We start from the raw sequence: 22,036 nt of genomic DNA on the forward strand, positions 1-22,036 counted from the left end.
AGTTATATTCTTGTACATAGGGAGCAGTATTATAGTAGTTATATTCTTGTACATAGGGAGCAGAATTATAGTAGTTATATTCTTGTACATAGGGAGCAGTATTATAGTAGTTATATTCTTGTACATAGGTGGCAGTACTATAGTAGTTATATTCTTGTACATAGGGGGCAGTATTATAGTAGTTATATTCTTGTACATAGAGGGCAGTATTATAGTAGTTATATTCTTGTACACAGGGGGCAGTATTATAGTAGTTATATTCTTGTACATAGTGGGCAGTATTACAGTAGTTATATTCCTGTACATAGAGGACAGTATTATAGTAGTTATATTCTTGTACATAGGGGGCAGTATTATAGTAGTTATATTCTTGTACATAGGGGCAGTATTATATTAGTTATATTCTTGTACATAGGGGGTAGTATTATAGTAGTTATATTCCTGTACATAGGGGGCAGTATTTTAGTAGTTATATTCTTGTACATAGGGGGCAGTATTATACTAGTTATATTCCTGTACATAGGGGCAGTATTATAGTAGTTATATTCTTGTACATAGGGGGCAGTATTATAGTAGTTATATTCTTGTACATAGGAGCAGTATTATAGTAGTTATATTCTTGTACATAGGGAACAGTATTATAGTAGTTATATTCTTGTACATAGGGGCAGTATTATAGTAGTTATATTCTTGTACATAGGGGGCAGTATTATAGTAGTTATATTCTTGTACATAAGGGGCAGTATTATAGTAGTTATATTCTTGTACATAGGGGGCAGTATTATAGTAGTTATATTCTTGTACATAGGGGGTAGTATTATAGTAGTTATATTCTTGTACACAGGGGGCAGTATTATAGTAGTTATATTCTTGTACATAGGGGGTAGTATTATAGTAGTTATATTCTTGTACACAGGGGGCAGTATTATAGTAGTTATATTCTTGTACATAGGGGGCAGTATTATAGTAGTTATATTCCTGTACATAGGGGGGAGTATTATAGTAGTTATATTCTTGTACATAGGTTGCAGTATTATAGTAGCTATATTCTTGTACATAGGGAGCAGTATTATAGTAGTTATATTCCTGTACATAGGGGGCAGTATTATAGTAGTTATATTCTTGTACATAGGGGGCAGTATTATAGTAGTTATATTCTTGTACATAGGGGCAGTATTATAGTAGTTATATTCCTGTACACACGGGGCAGTATTATAGTAGTTATATTCTTGTACATAGGGGCAGTATTATAGTAGTTATATTCTTGTACATAGGGGGCAGTATTATAGTAGTTATATTCTTGTACATAGGGGGGCAGTATTATAGTAGTTATATTCTTGTACATAAGGGGCAGTATTATAGTAGTTATATTCTTGTACATAGGGGGAAGTATTATAGTAGTTATATTCCTGTACATAGGGGGCATTATTATAGTAGTTATATTCTTGTACATAGGGGGCAGTATTATAGTAGTTATATTCTTGTACATAGGGGGGCAGTATTATAGTAGTTATATTCTTGTACATAAGGGGCAGTATTATAGTAGTTATATTCTTGTACATAGGGGGAAGTATTATAGTAGTTATATTCTTGTACATAGGGGGCATTATTATAGTAGTTATATTCTTGTACATAGGGTGCAGTATTATAGTAGTTATATTCCTGTACATAGGGGGCAGTATTATAGTAGTTATATTCCTGTACATAGGGGGCAGTATTATAGTAGTTATATTCTTGTACATAGGGGGTAGTATTATAGTAGTTATATTCTTGTACATAGGGGGCAGTATTATAGTAGTTATATTCTTGTACATAGGGGGCAGTATTGTATCTGTTCCATTGGGGAACACAGGGCCCCCATGTTTGTAGATGCTGCGGTGGCACCAATAATTGATTAATTGCTTTGTGATAAGTTGTGATATTGTGATGTAAATATCTATATAACTAAAGCCTCTGTTGCTTTGAGCCAATGACAAGGACGAGCCATTTGCAGCGGGTGACCCAGATTCAGGCGTATTGTGCGCAGCAGATGAGGATCAGGAATCAGCAGATAGTTTAAATGACTTTCCTGGCAAAACACAAGCCCCGTCCTGTGTCCGAAAAAAAAAGAAGGTTGTCTCTGTAGTCACATAAGAAGCTCAGTGTTCGGGATGGGGAGGGGGGGACCCTGCAGTTTGTTGAAAGTGTTACATGCCATTAGGTCCAGTGTAAACCATCCCAGCGAAAATTCTTGTGCCTGACAATGGCTCTCTCAGGGCGAGATGGGCTCTGACTTTAATGGGTGAAAAAAGGAGGAAAAAAGGGATCAGAGCGCAGAGCTGAGAGCAGATCCCTACCAGGAGAGAGTGCGGAGCTGCCGGGGGCTGCAGGAGCTACGCGGGGTCCTGCACAGGGAAGAGGTGAGGGGATACATTGTATTCTATCAGCATCCTGAAGAATCTCACTTTATTTGTCTGTTTATTCTCATATTTGATACAGATGTAGCAGAGCTGAATCTGTCGTTCACGTGTTTCGCTTCTGCAGGAGCAGATTTACCTTCAGCCCTTAGACATTATATCATCATAGGACCTGCCGGATGCTGCAGAGATGAGTTTGCCATGTAGCCGGCTTGTGATTTGGTGTAGTTTTATCTTCACACTGCTATGGTTAGATAATATGTGTAGATGTAGCAGAGCTGAACTTGTCTTTCACGTGTTTCGCTTCTGCAGTAGTAGATTTACCTTCAGTCTTTAGTATGGATATCACCTTGTATCATCATAGGACCTGCCAGATGCTGCAGAGATCAGTTTGTCATTTAGCCGGCTTGTGATTTTGTGTAGTTTTATCTTCACATTGCTATTATTGGATAATATGTGTAGATGTAGCAGAGCTGAACTTGTCGTTCATGTGTTTCGCTTCTCCAGGAGCAGATTTACCTTCAGTCCTTAGTACGGATATGACCTTGTATTATCATAGGACCTGCCAGATGCTGTAGTGATGAGTTTGTCATTTAGCCGGCTTGTGATTTGATGTAGTTTTATCTTCACACTCTAATATGCTAAGCTTGGATATTAGGTGTAGGTGTAGCAGAGATGAATTTGTCACCTGTAAAGATGAATATAGGTGTGTGCAGTCAAGTTTGCATTTGCAAAAGTAGCTGAGCTGAATTTGTCATTTCTTGTAGTAGGTTTACCTGTAAGTTTAAAGATTACCACCAGGACAAAGTCAGCTCTGCTACAACTCTTGCTGATGATGCCGACAGATAACATTGAAAGACAAGTTCAGCTCTGCTACACTGACATTTAATGATATGATTATATACATTTGCATGCAGCAGAGCTCACTTTGTCATTTGCATTCTCACAATGTCTTATCTGGCGAACAGAAGGTAAACATTTTACCCAAGTGCATGTGCAAAAGTTAATTTTGGACCCAGTTCAGATGTAGCAGAGTTGATTTTGTCGCCTGCACCCTTGTTATCTGCGGTTCTATATGGGATTGCAGGTGAACTTTATAGAATGAAATGACAAATTCAGCTCTGCTACATCTGAACACACACAGAGATGATAGAACGTTGTAGATGATTGTGTGAAACTGTTACATTGTAACGAGTCAGGAGTTTACACAACGAGCCCCGGTAAATAAGTGGCGGCTCCTCCTGTTATGTAACTTTATTGTACAATTATACGGTTATTACGGGTTGCAGGGGGTTTGGCGCTTGTTAATTATCGGAATGAAAACTTTCTAGCGTGATTATTACTGTCACTGCGAGACTTGTGACCGAGACCGCTAGAAGGAGAGAACAAGACGTAAAGGGACCTGACGGCCAATAAACAGATGGCTCTGGAATAATTACATTCATTTTATGTGAAGGGGAAAACTTCTGTATGTGGTGGAGGCAGAGAGTGAGGGCAATCGCATGACCAGCAATTCCCTAATATGTGTCTGTTCCTTTATGTGGGAGCAATTCCTGCAGCAGATGGGGCGCCAGTGTTCTTGCAGTTGCACAGAAGCCTGTAGTCTGTGAATGGACTCAGAACCAGCACAGCACTGAATTAAAGGGGATGTTATCATCAATTACTTTTATCAAAGAGAGTTAGAGTCTGATCGCTGCGGGTCAGACTACTTAGTCCCCCAGTGATCAGGAGAATTGGGGTCTGTAACTGCCCCATACACTGTAAGCACTTGATAAATAATTTTCTGTCTTTCTGTCGTCACCACTAGGGGGAGCTTATTCTATCTGGATGTATACAGCTCCAGCAGGGGGAGCTCCTTGCATATGTTCTTATTATGGAGGGTACAGAAGTTGCACTCCACTCCAAAAGTATTTTGGGAGTCCAAAAGTTCACTTTGCCCCATATGTGATACTATATAATGGGGCACATTTACTTACCCGATCCCTCACAGAAAGTGCATTGTCCGTGTATAATGCCCTGTGCTGCAATTCACTAAGATCGTGCACCCGATATCCTGCATGTGTCGCTTCCCCGCTCAGGTCCGCAGGAGTTCACCTTCTTCTTCCTGGTGCATGTAAGTGCTTGTACTGACCACTTCTTATGTTCTCTTTGTCACAGGCTTTTTACACAAACATGATGTGCCCCACGTTAAGCCCAGCGGCTCGAGGGCCTGGGCTTTCGGACATGCACCAGTATAGCCAGTGGCTCGCAATACGTCATGAGGCCAATCTACTTCCAATGAAAGAAGACCTGGCGCTATGGCTGACAAACATGACGGGTAAGAAACTCTGCAGTCATCATTTCCACAGTATGTTTTCTCTTAAAACATGAAAAAATGCTGCTCCTGTATACAGTAATTTTAGGGGAACTCAGAGGAAGTCGCAGTCCTGAGGAAGTCGCAGTCCGCGACGGAACGCGTGGGGCATCTCCTTACATTGCATTATATTTATCTAGCCTTTTGCCTCCATTGATCTTTGTTCCTTCATGTGGTAACTATACTACAGCAAAGTGTTGTATCCTTATAGGTTGTGCCATCTATTGTTTACCTACCTCATGGTGCTATACTTTTTTACTTTTTTAACAACCTTCTTGTGCACAAATTGCTGTTTACTATTGGGGCTTGTGGCAATATTTATTTATTGGATATCAATTTTTGCAATGTAGTGTATCTGCTTATCAGGGTTTGATACAGAGGTCTTTTTTCATATGTACTCTTGTACTTTTTAGATGTTTTTAACCTTGTCTTGTTTGGTACTGTATCATGTAACATAATAAAATTTTGTACATAGTTTTTTTTGGCCACTTTACACACTTCTTTCTTGTTTGTCTTTGGAACTCAGATTTCATCATGATTCTCACCAAAATGTCATAAGCGATTCCCCCTTTCAAATCAGAACGATGTCGATATTGTGCTCCTCACGTTCTCATTCCAGAGTTATGGCATTTTTATGCTTCTAAGCTACTTGTTAGAAATCTTCCTCAGCAGCAATGAAGAGCAGAGTTTATCCTCTTCCTGTCTTTGCCCTCAAGCTGAGTCAACTATAAGCTACCCTCACATCCCATGATGCCTTGTGTTCTCCAATAAGATTCCAACCAATAAACCCACTGAGGTCTGCATAGAGCATACATACAGAGCCTCCCTGCTGTGTAGATAGTGGCTGCAGAGAAGAGGCTGGGAGGAGGGTTGGTGCAGAGGAGTCTATAAAACAGCTATAGGCCTCATGCACAAGAATGTATATTTCCAGCTGTGGCAATACAATTATCCATAAGAATGGCCGTATTGCCCACGGTACCGTACCGTGAGCAAGAAGTAAAAAAAATATAGAGCATGTCCTACTTTCTCCTGTATCTACGTCCCATACACCCTATAGAAGTCTATGGGAATGGAAAAAAATGTATAACATGAATTTGTTCACTGCATGCGTCTTGTATATACGAAGTGAATCAAGGAGACATCCAGCCGTGGTAGGACCCTTTTTTTATATCCATAGACCGATACGTTGCCATACATACTCATACAGGTAAAAAAATGTGCTGTATGTGCAGCCAAAATATAGCAGCATATACAGAATAGAGAAACGCAAACGTTTGTGTGCATGAGGATGCAGGCTACTTGCACATGACATATACTACGCCCAGTTGGGATCTAGAATACGATCGGCTGGAGAAGTCATAATCATATACAAAAATAAAACCACCATAATACTGTCCCCTATGTAAAGGAATATAACTACTATAATACTGCCCCCCTATGTACAAAAATATAACTACCATAATACTGTCCCCTATGTAAAGGAATATAACTACTATAATACTGCCCCCTATGTACAAAAATATAACTGCTATAATACTGCCCCCTATGTACAAGAATATAACTACTATAATACTGCCCCCTATGTACAAGAATATAACTACTATAATACTGCCCCCTATGTACAGGAATATAACTACTATAATACTGCCCCCTATGTACAAGTATATAACTACTATAATACTGCCCCCTATGTACAAGAATATAACTACTATAATACTGCCCCGTATGTACAAGAATATAACTACTATAATACTGCCCCCTATGTACAAGAATATAACTACTATAATAGTGCCCCCTATGTACAATAATATAACTACTATAATACTGCCCCCTATGTACAGGAATATAACTACTATAATACTGCCCCCTATGTACAAGAATATAACTACTATAATACTGCCCCCTATGTACAAGAATATAACTACTATAATACTGCCCCCTATGTACAGGAATATAACTACTATAATACTGCCCCCTATGTACAAGAATGTAACTACTATAATACTGCCCCCTATGTACAGGAATATAACTACTATAATACTGCCCCCTATGTACAAGAATATAACTACTATAATACTGCCCCCTATGTACAGGAATATAACTACTATAATACTGCCCCCTATGTACAGGAATATAACTACTATAATACTGCCCCCTATGTACAAGAATATAACTACTATAATACTGCCTCCTATGTACAAGAATATAACTACTATAATACTGTCCCCTATGTACAAGAATATAACTACTATAATACTGCCTCCTATGTACAAGAATATAACTACTATAATACTGCCTCCCATGTACAAGAATATAACTACTATAATACTGCCCCCTATGTACAAGAATATAACTACTATAATACTGCCCCCTATGTACAGGAATATAACTACTATAATACTGCCCCCTATGTACAAGAATATAACTACTATAATACTGCCCCCTATGTACAGGAATATAACTACTATAATACTGCCCCCTATGTACAAGAATATAACTACTATAATACTGCCCCCTATGTACAAGAATATAACTACTATAATACTGTCGCTGCACTGAATGTATAGAGATATATGTTGGCTGTACTGTCCAAAAGTTGAAAACTAGAATCAGCCAACACATTACCAACATTAGAAATGGGGATGTCAATGCCTCAGGTGCTGCCAAACATTTTATTGAGCGTCACAATAAAGATTTCTCATCTCTCCGTTTTTTGGGACTTGAACGGGTTTTCTGTCCCTCCAGAGGGGGGGATTGGAGAAAACTGCTTTTAAAACGGGAGGCATACTGGATCTTGGCCCTAGGATGTAGATATCCTGATGGCATGAACTCCAAAAACGACCTTTCATATATATATTAATATCGAGATGCTCCATAAATATGAATACATATATTACAACATTTATGTTTACAGTGGTAAACAGTGGTAAACATTTATGTTTACCACTCTATCGTGCATATGCCTCAATATTTATTGAATATTTGTTTTCTGATGTTTTCTTTTGTGCTGCACCTTTGTTTGATCTCTAATATTGTGTATAATGCCCCTACATTTGCATGACCTGTTTTAGAACCATTTTCCTCTACTCTCGATCTCTATGGATCACTCCATGATGTGTCTTATCTGCTCCCAATCCCTATGGATCACTCCATGATGTGTCTTACCTGTTTCTGTTCCCACACCAACCGGATACACGTATCCTGATTATCAGGTGTTTGTAGAGCATTTAATGTTTGTTGTCATTATGTTTTTATCATACCATGAGTAAGGCTTAGATAAGCTGAAACGCGTAGGTCCCTTGTGCCTACTTACACCCCATGATGTATTTTTTAAAGAATGAAGAATAAAGTGCTTTTATTTTGCTGGATGTGCTGCGAACCTTTTCCTTTTTCAAGTACTATAATACTGATCCTATGTACAAGAATATAACTACTATAATACTGCCCCCTATGTACAAGAATATAACTACTATAATACTGCCCCCTATGTACAAGAATATAACTACTATAATACTGCCCCTATGTACAAGAATATAACTACTATAATACTGCCCCCTATGTACAGGAATATAACTACTATAATACTGCCCCCTATGTACAAGAATATAACTACTATAATACTGCCCCCTATGTACAAGAATATAACTACTATAATACTGCCCCCTATGTACAAGAATATAACTACTATAATACTGCCCCTATGTACAAGAATATAACTACTATAATACTGCCCCTATGTACAGGAATATAACTACTATAATACTGCCCCTATTTACAAGAATATAACTACTATAATAGTGCCTCTATATACAAGAATATAACTACTATAATACTGCCCCCTATGTACAAGAATATAACTACTATAATACTGCCCAGTATGTACAGAAATATAACTGCTATAATACTGCCCCCTATGTACAAGAATATAACTACTATAAAACTGCCCAGTATGTACAGAAATATAACTACTATAATACTACCCCCGATGTACAAGAATATAACTACTATAATACTGTCCCCTATGTACAAGAATATAACTACTAAAATACTGCCCAGTATGTACAGAAATATAACTGCTATAATACTGCCCCCTATGTACAAGAATATAACTACTATAAAACTGCCCAGTATGTACAGAAATATAACTACTATAATACTACCCCCGATGTACAAGAATATAACTACTATAATACTGCCCCCTATGTACAAGAATATAACTACTATAATACTGCCCGGTATGTACAAGAATATAACTACTATAATACTGCCTCCTACGTACAAGTATATAACTACTATAATACTGCCCAGTATGTACAAGAATATAACTACTATAAAACTGCCTCCTATGTACAGGAATATAACTACTATAAAACTGCCCCCTATGTACAATAATATAACTACTATAATACTGCCCCCTATGTACAAGAATATAACTACTATAATACTGCCCCCTACGTACAGGAATATAACTACTATAATACTGCCCCCTATGTACAGGAATATAACTACTATAGTACTGCCCCCTATGTACAGGGATATAACTACTATAATACTGCCCCCTATGTACAAGAATATAACTACTATAATACTGCCCTCTATGTACAAGAATATAACTACTATAATACTGCCCCCTATGTACAGGAATATAACTACTATAATACTGCCCCTATGTACAGGGATATAACTACTATAATACTGCCCCCTATGTACAGGAATATAACTACTATAATACTGTCCCCTATGTACAAGAATATAACTACTATAATACTGCCCCCTATGTACAAGGATATAACTACTATAATACTGCCCCCTATGTACAAGAATATAACTACTATAATACTGCCCCCTATGTACAGGAATATAACTACTATAATACTGCCCCCTATGTACAGGAATATAACTACTATAATACTGCCCCTATGTACAAGAATATAACTACTATAATACTGCCCCCTATGTACAAGACTATATCTACTATAATACTGCCCCTATGTACAAGACTATAACTACTATAATACTGCCCCCTATGTACAAGAATATAACTACTATAATACTACCCCCTATGTACAAGAATATAACTACTATAATACTGCCCCCTATGTACAGGAATATAACTACTATAATCCTGCCCCCTATGTACAGGAATATAACTACTATAATACTGCCCCCTATGTACAGGAATATAACTACTATAATACTGCCCCCTATGTACAAGAATATAACTACTATAATACTGCCTTTATGTACAAGACTATAACTACTATAATACTGCCCCCTATGTACAAGAATATAACTACTATAATACTGCCCCCTATGTACAGGAATATAACTACTATAATACTGCCCCCTATGTACAGGAATATAACTACTATAATACTGCCCCCTATGTACAAGAATATAACTACTATAATACTGCCTCCTATGTACAAGACTATAACTACTATAATACTGCCCCCTATGTACAGGAATATAACTACTATAATACTGCCCCCTATGTACAGGAATATAACTACTATAATATTGCCCCCCTATGTACAAGAATATAACTGCTATAATACTGCCCCCTATGTACAAGAATATAACTACTATAATACTGCCCCCTATCTACAGGAATATAACTACTATAATACTGTCCCCTATGTACAAGAATATAACTACTATAATACTGCCCCCTATGTACAAGAATATAACTACTATAATACTGCCCCCTATGTACAGGAATATAACTACTATAATACTGCCCCCTATGTACAGGAATATAACTACAATAATACTGCCTCCTATGTACAAGAATATAACTACTATAATACTGCCCCCTATGTACAGGAATATAACTACTATAATACTGCCCCCTATGTACAAGAATATAACTACTATAATACTGCCCCCTATGTACAAGAATATAACTGCTATAATACTGCCCCTATGTACAAGAATATAACTACTATAATACTGCCTTTATGTACAAGACTATAACTACTATAATACTGCCCCCTATGTACAAGAATATAACTACTATAATACTGCCCCCTATGTACAGGAATATAACTACTATAATACTGTCCCTATGTACAAGAATATAACTACTATAATACTGTCCCCTATGTACAGGAATATAACTACTATAATACTGCCCCCTATGTACAGGAATATAACTACTATAATACTGCCCCTATGTACAAGTATATGAGACAATACTTGATGTATCCTCTCTGTCTCCTGGATATTCTGCTTCTAGTCCATTACTCTCCTCCTGTAGTGTCAGATCTATATGAGTCCTAATGTATTTTCCATTTTGCGCTCTCCTGCGGCTCGGCGCGGTCTCCACATTTACGATAATATAGGTGACCTGTAAAATATGTCAGGGCTCTGGTTTAGAAACTCCCTACAACCTTCTCCAGCCATAAAGAAGGCAAATTGAAAGCCGACACCTAATATATTTTTCATTGGTTACAGATGTTCTGTGCAAGAGTCACTTATTCACTGAAAGCCCAGACAGAGAAGGAGAGCAGACATGTGCCAGGACTATACCCATGTGCCCTGTGCCAACAGTGCCCTACTGAAGGGGGCGCCAGAGATGGCCCGGCACCAACATAATTATATCTAAATATTGTATAGTAGAGGGACTTTATAGCATCAGTATAGAAACAGTATAGGTTAAAGAGGACATTTTGAGCATCTCACACATGTGGGGGTAACATACCCTGCTGTAGGGGCTGCTACACAGATTCAGGAGCAGTTTAAATTATCCTTCTATCCCCTACAGTTGCTGAGATATCAGTCCTGGTATCTGACCCTTGTGATCCTTCCCAATGTCAGAGAGGAGGTGATAAAGTGATGGAGGGGGCGTGTGTTATGCTAATCTTCTCTAACACTGTGTAATTATTGGTACACAGTGTCAGAGAAGCTGCTGTGTTTGTATGCCAAGCAATGTTAAAAGAAGCTGGGAGCACAGCAGCGGTGCAGACAGTGTGGTCATTAGATTTGCATGTATACCACAGCTTCTCTGACAGTGTAAGAGAGGAATAGCATAATACATGCTCCCTCCTCCGCACCAGGACCTCCTCTCTGACAATGGAGAGAATGTCAATGGTCAGATACTGGGACTGATATCTCTGCAACCGTAGGGGCTTGAAATAGAATTCATAGTGCCCCTGAATCTGTGTGATAGCCACTACCATATGTTACTCACCACCGGTGTACGATGGTGAAAGGTCCACATTATGTTATGTCGTGTATGTATACAGTGACTGCACCAGAAGCAGAATAATGAGTGCAGCTCTGGAGTATAATACAGGATGTAACTCAGGATCAGTACAGGATAAGTAATGTCATGTATGTACACAGTGACTGCACCAGCAGCAGAATAGTGAGTGCAGCTCTGGAGTATAATACAGGATGTAACTCAGGATCAGTACAGGATAAGTAATGTCATGTATGTACACAGTGACTGCACCAGCAGCAGATAGTGAGAGCAGCTCTGGGGTATAATACAGGATGTAACTCAGGATCAGTACAGGATAAGTAATGTCATGTATGTACACAGTGACTGCACCAGCAGCAGAATAGTGAGTGCAGCTCTGGGGTATAATACAGGATGTAACTCAGGATCAGTACAGGATAAGTAATGTCATGTATGTACACAGTGACTGCACCAGCAGCAGATAGTGAGAGCAGCTCTGGAGGCGGTTACCTCGTTAGAGGAGGGTGTGTCTGTGTGTGAAGCTGCTCTGTGCTTGTGCTCCTGAGCTCCTGGAGGATCCATCTACCTACCCAGGGCCTGCTCTCTCCTCTCCCAGGGAGGGAGTTAGGTTCCTGGGGATGAGCGAGGGAGCCGACTCCCAGGCTCCTGCTTCCCGGGCCAGGCCGGCGGGGGGCAGGAGAGGACAGCAACCGGCCAGCGCTATGGAGGACTCAGGGGTGAGACGTTCCACCAGGAGTCGTAGTAATACTGCTCCTACTCCCCCTGAGTCCAATGTGAAGCAACACCGTAAGAAGCTGGATGTCCATGATGGTGCGGGTGAGAGCGGTCCTTCCGGGGCTGGAGCCATGAAGCGGAGTGCTCACAGAGGTAAGGCTGACCATGCGGGGGGAGGCTGGGCGGTGCAGGGACCCCGGGAGACTTTGTCCACCTATGCCTCCCGGGTCCAGAGCCACCTCTGTGAGTACGAAGAGGCAAGTAAGACCATCAGGAGGCTCCGGGAGGAGCTGCGATGTGCCCGCGCCAGGGCGAACACAGCGCCAAAGAAGCGCAAGACGGAGATATGTTGTGAAATTAACAAACTTAAAGCGGATATTGATAAACTGCTGAAAAGAAAAAACTTTATTTGCAACAACAGCGGACCATTTAAAGAAAAACTTTTAAATGATGAGATTTGCTCAGATGGCTGATAACAGAGAGCAAAGGCTGATGGGGTTGCAGCCTGCGAGCCAGGTGGAAGAGGAGGATGATGATGATGATAACGAGCAGCAGTTCCCACCTGGCGGCCTGCAGGAAGATCAGCAGGCCTCGTGCAGTGGGCCCCCTGCAGGACAGCCAGCAGTAACACCTCGCTCGGGGGAGGACAGTGACACCGGCAGCCAGGGAGGGGCGCTCATGGCAGAGATCCGGCTGCTCGAGTCCCCAGTGCACATGGAAAACTTTTCTTTTGGCGATGAACTCCCAGAGGAAGCCGCTGGGGGGAGCAGCCGGAGGAAGAGTAAGAAGACCAGGCCAAAGCAGCAAGAAGAGGTACGATTCATCTTTACCCCCCTCCCTGTACACCCCCCGGGCAAAGCGCAGGGTCAGCTCACTGTGCAAGCCCTGCTACCCAAACCCCCCCGAGTTCTGCTGTGGACCCGGTGCAAAGGTGCAGGGAGATTACAGGTGTGACATCTGATGTGGCGATGGGCTCCGTCTCTGTTTGTGGTAACAGTGGGGGAGCAGGGGAGGCATCGGCCGCAAGGCCGGACAGTCAGGGCGGCTCTGCAGTGGCGATAACATCAAAATCCAGTGCTGTGGTGCGTCCCCCGCTGGGAGGGGGGGACAGCCCGGCACTGGTGGCAGCTTCCGGTGCCTCGGTGCCTCTTCGTGCCTCGGCGCCTCTCCATGCTGTCGCCGCTGATCACTTGGTTATGGGGCGGCGGCAGTGTGGAGGGGTCGCTGAGGCTGAGAGCTCCGGACCTCCCAGACAGAAGGTACTCTTTTGTGTCGGTGTTGGGGATAATGATAATTCTATGCAGACCGGAGATCAGCGGCGCCTCACACCGGCTAAGGAGCAGCGGCGATTGTTTCCGAGCCCCAGAAAAAGCAAAATAACATCTGCTACCGATGATGCGGAGGGCACAAGTGCGACAAGAGTTGGGGTCCCCTTTGGGCGATGCTCTGCGAGGGGACCCCCGTCCCTTGTGCCCGAAGATGCGGAGGTGGTCATGTCCCCTGATGTTGTTGCTGGTCCAGCCAGTGTGAATGGTGTCAGTAATGTTGTGGTGGCTAGTGTGAATGGTGTCAGTAATGTTGTGGTGGATAATGTGAATGGTGTGAGTGGTGGAGAACCGTTACCAGTTATGGGAGTGAGTGATGGAGTGACTGGTGGTGTGGGTGGCGCGGCTGAGGTGGGTAGTGTTAATGTGGTGGGTGCAGGGGTTGGTCCGGTTGCTCCCCCAGTGGCGGCCCCTATTAAGAGCTATGCCAGTGTCGCTGCTGGGGGAAGTAGGGGTCCATCATCCTCGTCTCTGGGCTCTGGGGACGGCTTTTTGCAACGGCGCCTCCTGCAGGCCTTACAGAAGGGTGAAAGGACGATCAATGTAGCAGGGCAGGAGGTTGATTTGTCGTTTTGGATAGAGAGGCACGGCCTGTCTGCCTTCCGAGAGCAAAGAGGCAGGGAGACATCATGGTCGCTCCCGACAACCGGGCCGGGTGCTAACCGTAGGAATGTGGTCCGTCTTCGGTGGCGTGGCAGATACAACGAGCCCGAGTGGCGGGACTTTGCTGTGCAAGCAGTGTCCCGCCAGAGCGAACTCAAGAAAGTGACCGTTCTTACCCGTAACGAATCACTATCTTGCTTTGACATCATGACCTGGATGAATCGTTATGGAGAGGTGCTAGGATTACCGGAAAAAAATCGTGATGAGTATGGTATCTGGTCAGGGGCCTGGACCTTCATGGTGAAGTTGAGGTGTTCAGGTAACTCAGTCGCCCACATCCCTTCATCAGCCTTCCTGGGGAGGGATCGGATCCTGATCTTCTACCGGGGGCAGCCTAAGCTGTGTCACAGGTGCGGTGACCCCACACATTTCAGCGCAAACTGCACCGTGCAGAAGTGTGCGTTGTGTGGGGGTGTCGGCCATCTCGCTGCATCCTGTACAGGGCAGATTAGGTGTAACCTGTGTGGTGATCTCGGTCACCCGTACAGTCGTTGTCCTCTTTCCTTCGCTAATGCAGGCTCAGCCTCAGCGGATGAAAGCCATGAGGCTGAATCTGCTGGGGAGGGGACTAGCCGAGGCGGAGGAATAGAGGGGCCAGGGAAGAAAGACAGGAAAAAGACGCCTGCCCAGCTAAGGCGTCTAGAGAAGCGTCAACAGGAGAGAGAGCGGGGGGAGTCTCGGGCTGCTGGGACAACCTCTGGCGCTGTCCTGGAGACCTCACCTGTCGCTGAGGCCCCAGGGGATAATGTACTGGATGAGGAGGTCAGGAGGATCGAGAGAGAGGAAGGTGCCACGTCCTCAGACTCCTCCCATTATGAGAGTATGGATGAGGATAATAGGGCGTGGCTAGAGGAAAAGCGTAAGCGTGGCGCCAAAAAGAAGAAAAAGGGTAAAAAGAAGGGAGGTGTAAGATCTTCTCCCTCCCTGACTAAGGTACCCAAGGAAGGTGCAACCGACCCCCCGCTGGTCGAACTTTCAAATCGATTCCTGGCCCTGGATGGAGCCTCTCCTGCCGATGGAGGGGCTGAGGGTGAAGGGCCAGAGGTGGCGGAGGGGCCTGCAGGGGGTGCCGAGTCTCCCCCTGGGGAGTCAGGGTCCTCAGGAGGGGAGACTGGCCCAGAGTCTGGAGACGAGGATGAGGGGGCAGGTCCTGGATCTGCCCCTGAAGCATCGGAGGTGAGGGAGATGGACACCACAATATGTCTAAAAAGGGGGTGTTCATTTCCCGAGGGTGGTGGTAAGATGGGTAAAAAGAAAGCCGTCTAACTCAATCACTCATGATGGCGGCACCCACTCCGTTGACGCTGGCGTCCATTAATGTCGCCAGCATTAAGTCTGATGCGGCTAGATTTGCGGCCTTTGATTTTCTCGGCCGAGTTGAAGCTGACATTTTATTTTTGCAGGAGACCAGGCTGCCAGATTTGGCGGCCGTGTTTAAAGCTAAGAGGGAATGGAGACACGGGCCTTCCTATTGGTCTCTTGCGGCCGAGCCGTATAGCGGAGTGGCGGTCCTTTTTACTGCACCGGTAGAATGCCGACGAGTTATTGAGTTAGAAATGGGGAGGTGCCTGATCCTGGATGTCCTCATGAAGGGACAAGAACTTCGCCTAATTAACATCTATGGTCCCCAGTCCAAGTGGGACAGGAAGTGTCTCTTTATGAGGATCAAGCCCTACCTTTTTACAAGTCGTCAGGTGGTCTTTGGAGGGGACTTCAATGCTGTCACGAGGTCCCAGGATAGGGGAGGTTCCAGAGACAAGCTGACTTATGATAGCGTCGCTCTTAATAGCATAGCTAGTGAGGCTCGCCTGGTGGATGTCCACATCCGGCACACCCCAGGCCACGCGGGGTTCACCTATTATAGGGGTAGCTGCAGGTCTAGAATAGACAGGTTTTATTTAAAGGAGGAAGCCATTTCTTCACCAGTGTCCGTTGTTGAGGTGGAGTTCTCCGACCACTGTTTAATTTTGTTTTCTCTGAATGTTACAGAGACCCCCCGGATGGGAAGAGGCTACTGGAAGCTCAATTCGTCTCTCCTGGAAGAAGCAGAGATAAGACAATCCTTTGAGGACTTTCTTCAGAGCCAGGTACCTTTGCTGGGCCTTTGTAGCAGTAAGTCAGAGTGGTGGGAGATGCTCAAGAAAAGGGTGGCGAGATTCTTCCGCCAGCTCTCGAGCCTCAGGAGCCTGGACAGGTACCGCCTGTATCAGGGCCTGAGGAGGAAACTCGAGCATCTCGTCTCGACTGGAGGTAGTCGTGAAGACATCTCCAGAGTGAAATCCTTGCTGAAGAGGTGTCAGTACGATAGACATGCATCTTTGGTTTTTGAGAGGGATTACGGGAAATACCGCTCGCCCGACCCTTACAGAAACTGCAAGATGTCAGTGAATGGTAAAGTTGTCACAGGACTGGTTGACAGTACGGGGTCCCTGAAAAGGTCCAGATCAGGGATTCTGGAGGTCGTCAGATCCTTCTACTCGCACCTCTTGGGCGGGAAGGATCTAGATCGGGATGTGATGTCGGCTTTCCTGGCTGAAACTGTCCCTGAGCCAGGAGTAGACCCTTCTCTTGATGTTTTGACCGAAGTGATCAGGGAAGAGGAAGTCAGCCTGGCGATTGAAGGGCTCGCCCTCAAGAAATCGCCGGGTCCGGATGGCTTAACATCCGAATTTTATAAGACCTTTAAGGACGCCTTGGTTCCCCTCTTGACTGAGGTATTCAATGAGTGTCTTTCCTCGGGCGCTCTGCCGAAGTCAATGAGGAGGTCAGCCCTGATCATCCTGTCAAAGGGTAAGGACCGATCTCGTATTGAGAACTGGCGTCCCATAGCGCTTCTCAATACGGACAGAAAGGTTTTGGCAAAGGTGCTGTTTAATCGGCTGGTGCAGTTTGCGCCCCGGCTCCTTTCGGGGACCCAGCACTGCTCTGTTCCAGGCCGCAGTACATTTAGTGCTGTGCTTTGTGTCCGGGAGGCAGTGGAGCAGGGCAGGGCTGGTAACTGGAAGGGGTACTTGCTGTCCCTGGATCAGGCAAAAGCATTTGATCGGGTTAACCACGAGTACCTCTGGTCTGTCCTTCTGAGGTATGGCCTGCCGGGGGAGTTTGTCAATTGGCTTAAGGTTTTGTACGCAGGGGCAGAGAGTTTCCCGCTTGTGAACGGTTGGATTGGCCGCTCTTTTGAGGTCGGGTCTGGTGTTCGCCAGGGTTGTCCTCTGAGCCCACTTTTATACGTGTTCGCGATTGACCCATTCCTTAGGAGGGTTGATCGTGGGCCGTTGGTGGGAGTCGGGATGGATCGGGCAGCACCGGAAGCCACTCTAAGGGTGGTAGCGTATGCTGATGATGTCACCCTTTTCGTGTCCTCGGGAGGGGAGGCGCAATGGGTGATGTCAGAGGTTGACCGCTACTCAGAGGCTTCTGGGTCCAAGATCAACCGGGATAAGTGTGAGAGTCTCTGGCTGGGAGAGGGGGATCCAGGCTTTGATCTCCCGGACACTCTTCCAGGGCCCCAAGACTCCGCCAAAGTTCTCGGCATCGATTTCGGCCAGGGGGATTACCCCATGCAAAACTGGGACGGCAGGCTTAAGATCGCCGCTCAGAGGGTGGACCAGTGGAAGGGTTGGTCTTTGACCCTCAGAGAAAGGGTTAATCTGATCAAAACTTACCTGCTCCCATTGCTGATTTATCTGGGCAGTGTATGCATGTTGCCAGAGCCCCTCTGGACTCGGGTCTACAGTCTGTTCTTCCAGCTGTTATGGGGGAATAGGCTGAACCTTATCAAGAGGGAGGTTACTTACCGCACGAGGAGACAAGGAGGGTTGTGTATGGTCAACCCTGTGGTGTTCCTAGTGAATACCTTTCTTAAGATCAATGTTGCAAACCTCTGGAAAGAGAGGGCTCCTCCGTGGGTATACTCCTGCAGGGGATGGTTTCGGCCTTTCTTCCAGGAATGGGAGACAGGAGGACAAGTGAAGGATCTTCGCACACCGCATGGGCATCTTCCGGCTTACGCTACCCCGGTTCTGAAGGTGATTCGCCGGTGGGGTCTGGGAATGTGGGAGATCAGGACCATGTCGAGGAAAATCCTTGACAAGAGGGTTCTGTTGACCCATTTCCAGAAGCCTCTGGCCCTCAGGGATTGCCCAAGTCGGGATCTGGGGGTGGGTTTGAGTCTATTGAATTCCATCAGGATCCCCTTGAAGTTTTGGGATGTGACTTGGCGCTGCTTCCATGGAAAGCTGTGTGTGAGGGACAATCTGAAGTGTAGGAGCTCTGAGGAAAGGGGTTGTCCCCGGGAGGAGTGCGGTGGCCTGCTGGAGAGCATGGACCACTTCCTGCTTCAGTGCCCCTTTAACACAGAGGTGTACAACCGGGTGGGCGCTTCCATCCATTGGCCCGGGTTGGCCGGTCTCTCCTATGCGGAGTGGGCCTATGGAGCATTCAGAGGCCTGGGTGGCCGGGACCGCTGCACGTTATTCCTAGTTAGCCTAGTGGTCAGGTACCACACGTGGAACGCACGGTGTTTAGTATCAACGCAGCGTAAAATCCTCCCGGTGGATGAGGTGGTTAGGAACATTCTGGGTGACCTGGTGAAGGTGCGCTCTCTGGAGTATGAGAGGCGGGGCACGGGGAGGGCCTCTCTCCTTTGGAGGGGGTTCTCCTTTAGTGTCCCTTAGTCTGTCATCTCCTCTCCTGGTGTTGGGCTGATGCTGCACTGTAGATTTTTGTTTTGTATCTGAGCATGTAGTGATGTTGGGCTTGCAGGCACCGAACTTGGGCTTTATGTGGTTTTGATTGATGTTGTTGAGATTTTATTTGTATTCTGTTTTCTTTATGTTGTGTTGTAAATACTGTATATATTGTATATATTGTATATAGTGGGGTTTGGGACATAGTGTTAGGTTGGGAGGGGGGTGATGGTGGTGGGATTTATGAACTGACCTTGGACTCTATGACCCTGGGCACTGGTCTGGACTACTTAACGCAAACTTTGGACGTTAGACCAGTGTCTGGGGGGAAGGGGAGGGTGCGGGCGAGGGATTTAGTTTAGTGTAGTGTTGTGTGTATTTGTTATTATATATTTAAAAAAAAAAAAAAATGGGTGTGGGATGTAATCTGTGTGGGGTGGTTTGTTATTAGAGGGTGTGGGGTGGGTTTATGTATATTTATAGTCATTTATGTTTTATTTGTGGGTGTGGCTTGTCTTATTGTTTATTGGTTTGGTTTAGGTTGTGATAATCGGTTGGGTGGGGGTTGTGGTGTTCATTCATTTCGGTGTATTTTAAGTTATTGTTTTCACTAGGTGTGAATGTGGCTGGACCAGCAGGTAAGATATTGTATATATTGTATATTAAGTTTTGTTTGTATTGTTATGTTTTTTACTTTTATACATCTACAGGATGTAACTCAGGATCAGTGCAGGATAAGTAATGACATGCATGTACACAGTGACTGCACCAGCAGCAGAATAGTGAGTGCAGCTCTGCAGTATAATACAGGATGTAACTCAGGGTCAGTACAGGATAAGTAATGTCATGTATATACACAGTGACTACACCAGCAGCAGAATAGTGAGTGCAGCTCTGGGGTATAATACAGGATGTAACTCAGGATCAGTACAGGATAAGTAATGTCATGTATGTACATAGTGACTGCACCAGCAGCAGAATAGTGAGTGCAGCTCTGGGGTATAATACAGGATGTAACTCAGGATCAGTACAGGATAAGTAATGTCATGTATGTACACAGTGACTGCACCAGCAGCAGAATAGTGAGTCCAGCTCTGGGGTATAATACAGGATGTAACTCAGGATCAGTACAGGATAAGTAATGTCATGTATGTACACAGTGACTGCACCAGCAGCAGAATAGTGAGTGCAGCTCTGAAGTATAATACAGGATGTAACTCAGGATCAGTACAGGATAAGTAATGTCATGTATGTACACAGGGACTGCACCAGCAGCAGAATAGTGAGTGCAGCTCTGGAGTATAATACAGGATGTAACTCAGGATCAGTACAGGATAAGTAATGTCATGTATGTACACAGTGACTGCACCAGCAGCAGAATAGTGAGTGCAGCTCTGGAGTGTAATACAGGATGTAACTCAGGATCAGTACAGGATAAGTAATGTCATGTATGTACACAGTGACTGCACCAGCAGCAGAATAGTGAGTGCAGCTCTGGAGTATAATACAGGATGTAACTCAGGATCAGTACAGGATAAGTAATGTCATGTATGTACACAGTGACTGCACCAGCAGCAGAATAGTGAGTGCAGCTCTGGGTTATAATACAGGATGTAACTCAGGATCAGTACAGGATAAGTAATGTCATGTATGTACACAGTGACTGCACCAGCAGCAGAATAGTGAGTGCAGCTCTGGAGTATAATCCAGAAGTCACCATATTCCATTCTCCTGTGACAGGTTTCCCTGGTGTATAGCGGCACAGCAGTGACACGTGGTATATAGATGTCCGTGTGCTGTCTGTGTATATATCATATTTGACCTTTTGGTGTCTTGGCAGGGAAGGAGGTAACGGCGGAGACGTTCCTGGAGAAGTTGGATAATGGGGCTTTACTCTGTCAGCTGACGGAGACTTTACAGGGGAAATTTCGAGAGAAGTTCATGGAGACCCGAAAGACTGACAAGGTGAGCGGCTACACTTCTCCGAGGCTCTAATGATGTGCGGAGGAGGGAGAAGCATCTACCGATCAGAGAGGAAGCAGCGGGAGGGAGATCCTTCATATATAATTATACCGCGGCGAGGAAGGGGTTAAAAAAATACTCACCGTGGACATTGATTCTATATGATGATGATGTCATCGATATCTAATTAGTCCGGGGATAGAAGCCGACACCAGTCCTGACCGGCTGCTCCAATGTCTATGAGATATTACCAGTGCGTCTGCTCAATGCCAGGCAGCTGCCGCAAAAGCGCGTTTTAGGTTTCATACAAAAAGAGGAATAGAATCCTAAATTTTTCTACTTATTTGAATTTTTTGCACAGTTGTCAGAACATCTTTGCTTGTCCCTCTAGTGTATGACATAGGTCATCGTCAGGAAGGTTGTCCCTGGTTGTCCTTCTTGACCTTTGCAGCAGGGACATGACTTACTGATGATTAATCATCTCCTGCTCCAGACTGATTATATAATAACTCATATTGTTCTGTAGCTGAGACCGTGATTGGACGCCCTGCATCATGGGACCGTTGTGGAACGTCAGGAATGTGTGTCCTGACTATGGAGCGAACCAGGAAATGAAATATATAGGTCACCGAGACATCCCATAAGAAAGAGAGTAACCCTGATCATTACTGCATGTATAGTATTATAGTAGCTATATTCCTGTACATAGGGGGCAGTATTATAGTAGTTAT

The 22,036-nt window shown here is 44.4% G+C and overlaps 1 protein-coding gene across 2 annotated transcripts in view; it reads left to right on the top strand.

Annotated features, from left to right (window-relative positions):
- GAS2 (growth arrest specific 2) overlaps positions 1 to 22,036 on the top strand; it is an 82,080-nt gene that overhangs the window by 11,268 nt on the left and 48,776 nt on the right. Inside the window, exons 1-3 of one of the 2 annotated variants that reach the window (XM_072118949.1) lie at positions 2,145 to 2,399; positions 4,554 to 4,713; positions 21,184 to 21,308. In XM_072118949.1, the coding sequence (XP_071975050.1) occupies positions 4,569 to 4,713; positions 21,184 to 21,308 (270 nt within the window). In that variant the 5' untranslated portion in view covers positions 2,145 to 2,399; positions 4,554 to 4,568. Of the gene's footprint in view, positions 1 to 2,144; positions 2,400 to 4,553; positions 4,714 to 21,183; positions 21,309 to 22,036 lie in introns of those variants that run through there. The other variant, XM_072118948.1, reaches the window with a different exon arrangement.

The sequence above is a fragment of the Engystomops pustulosus genome, chromosome 7 (assembly GCF_040894005.1).
Source record: "Engystomops pustulosus chromosome 7, aEngPut4.maternal, whole genome shotgun sequence".
In the NCBI taxonomy this organism is placed as follows: domain Eukaryota; kingdom Metazoa; phylum Chordata; class Amphibia; order Anura; family Leptodactylidae; genus Engystomops; species Engystomops pustulosus.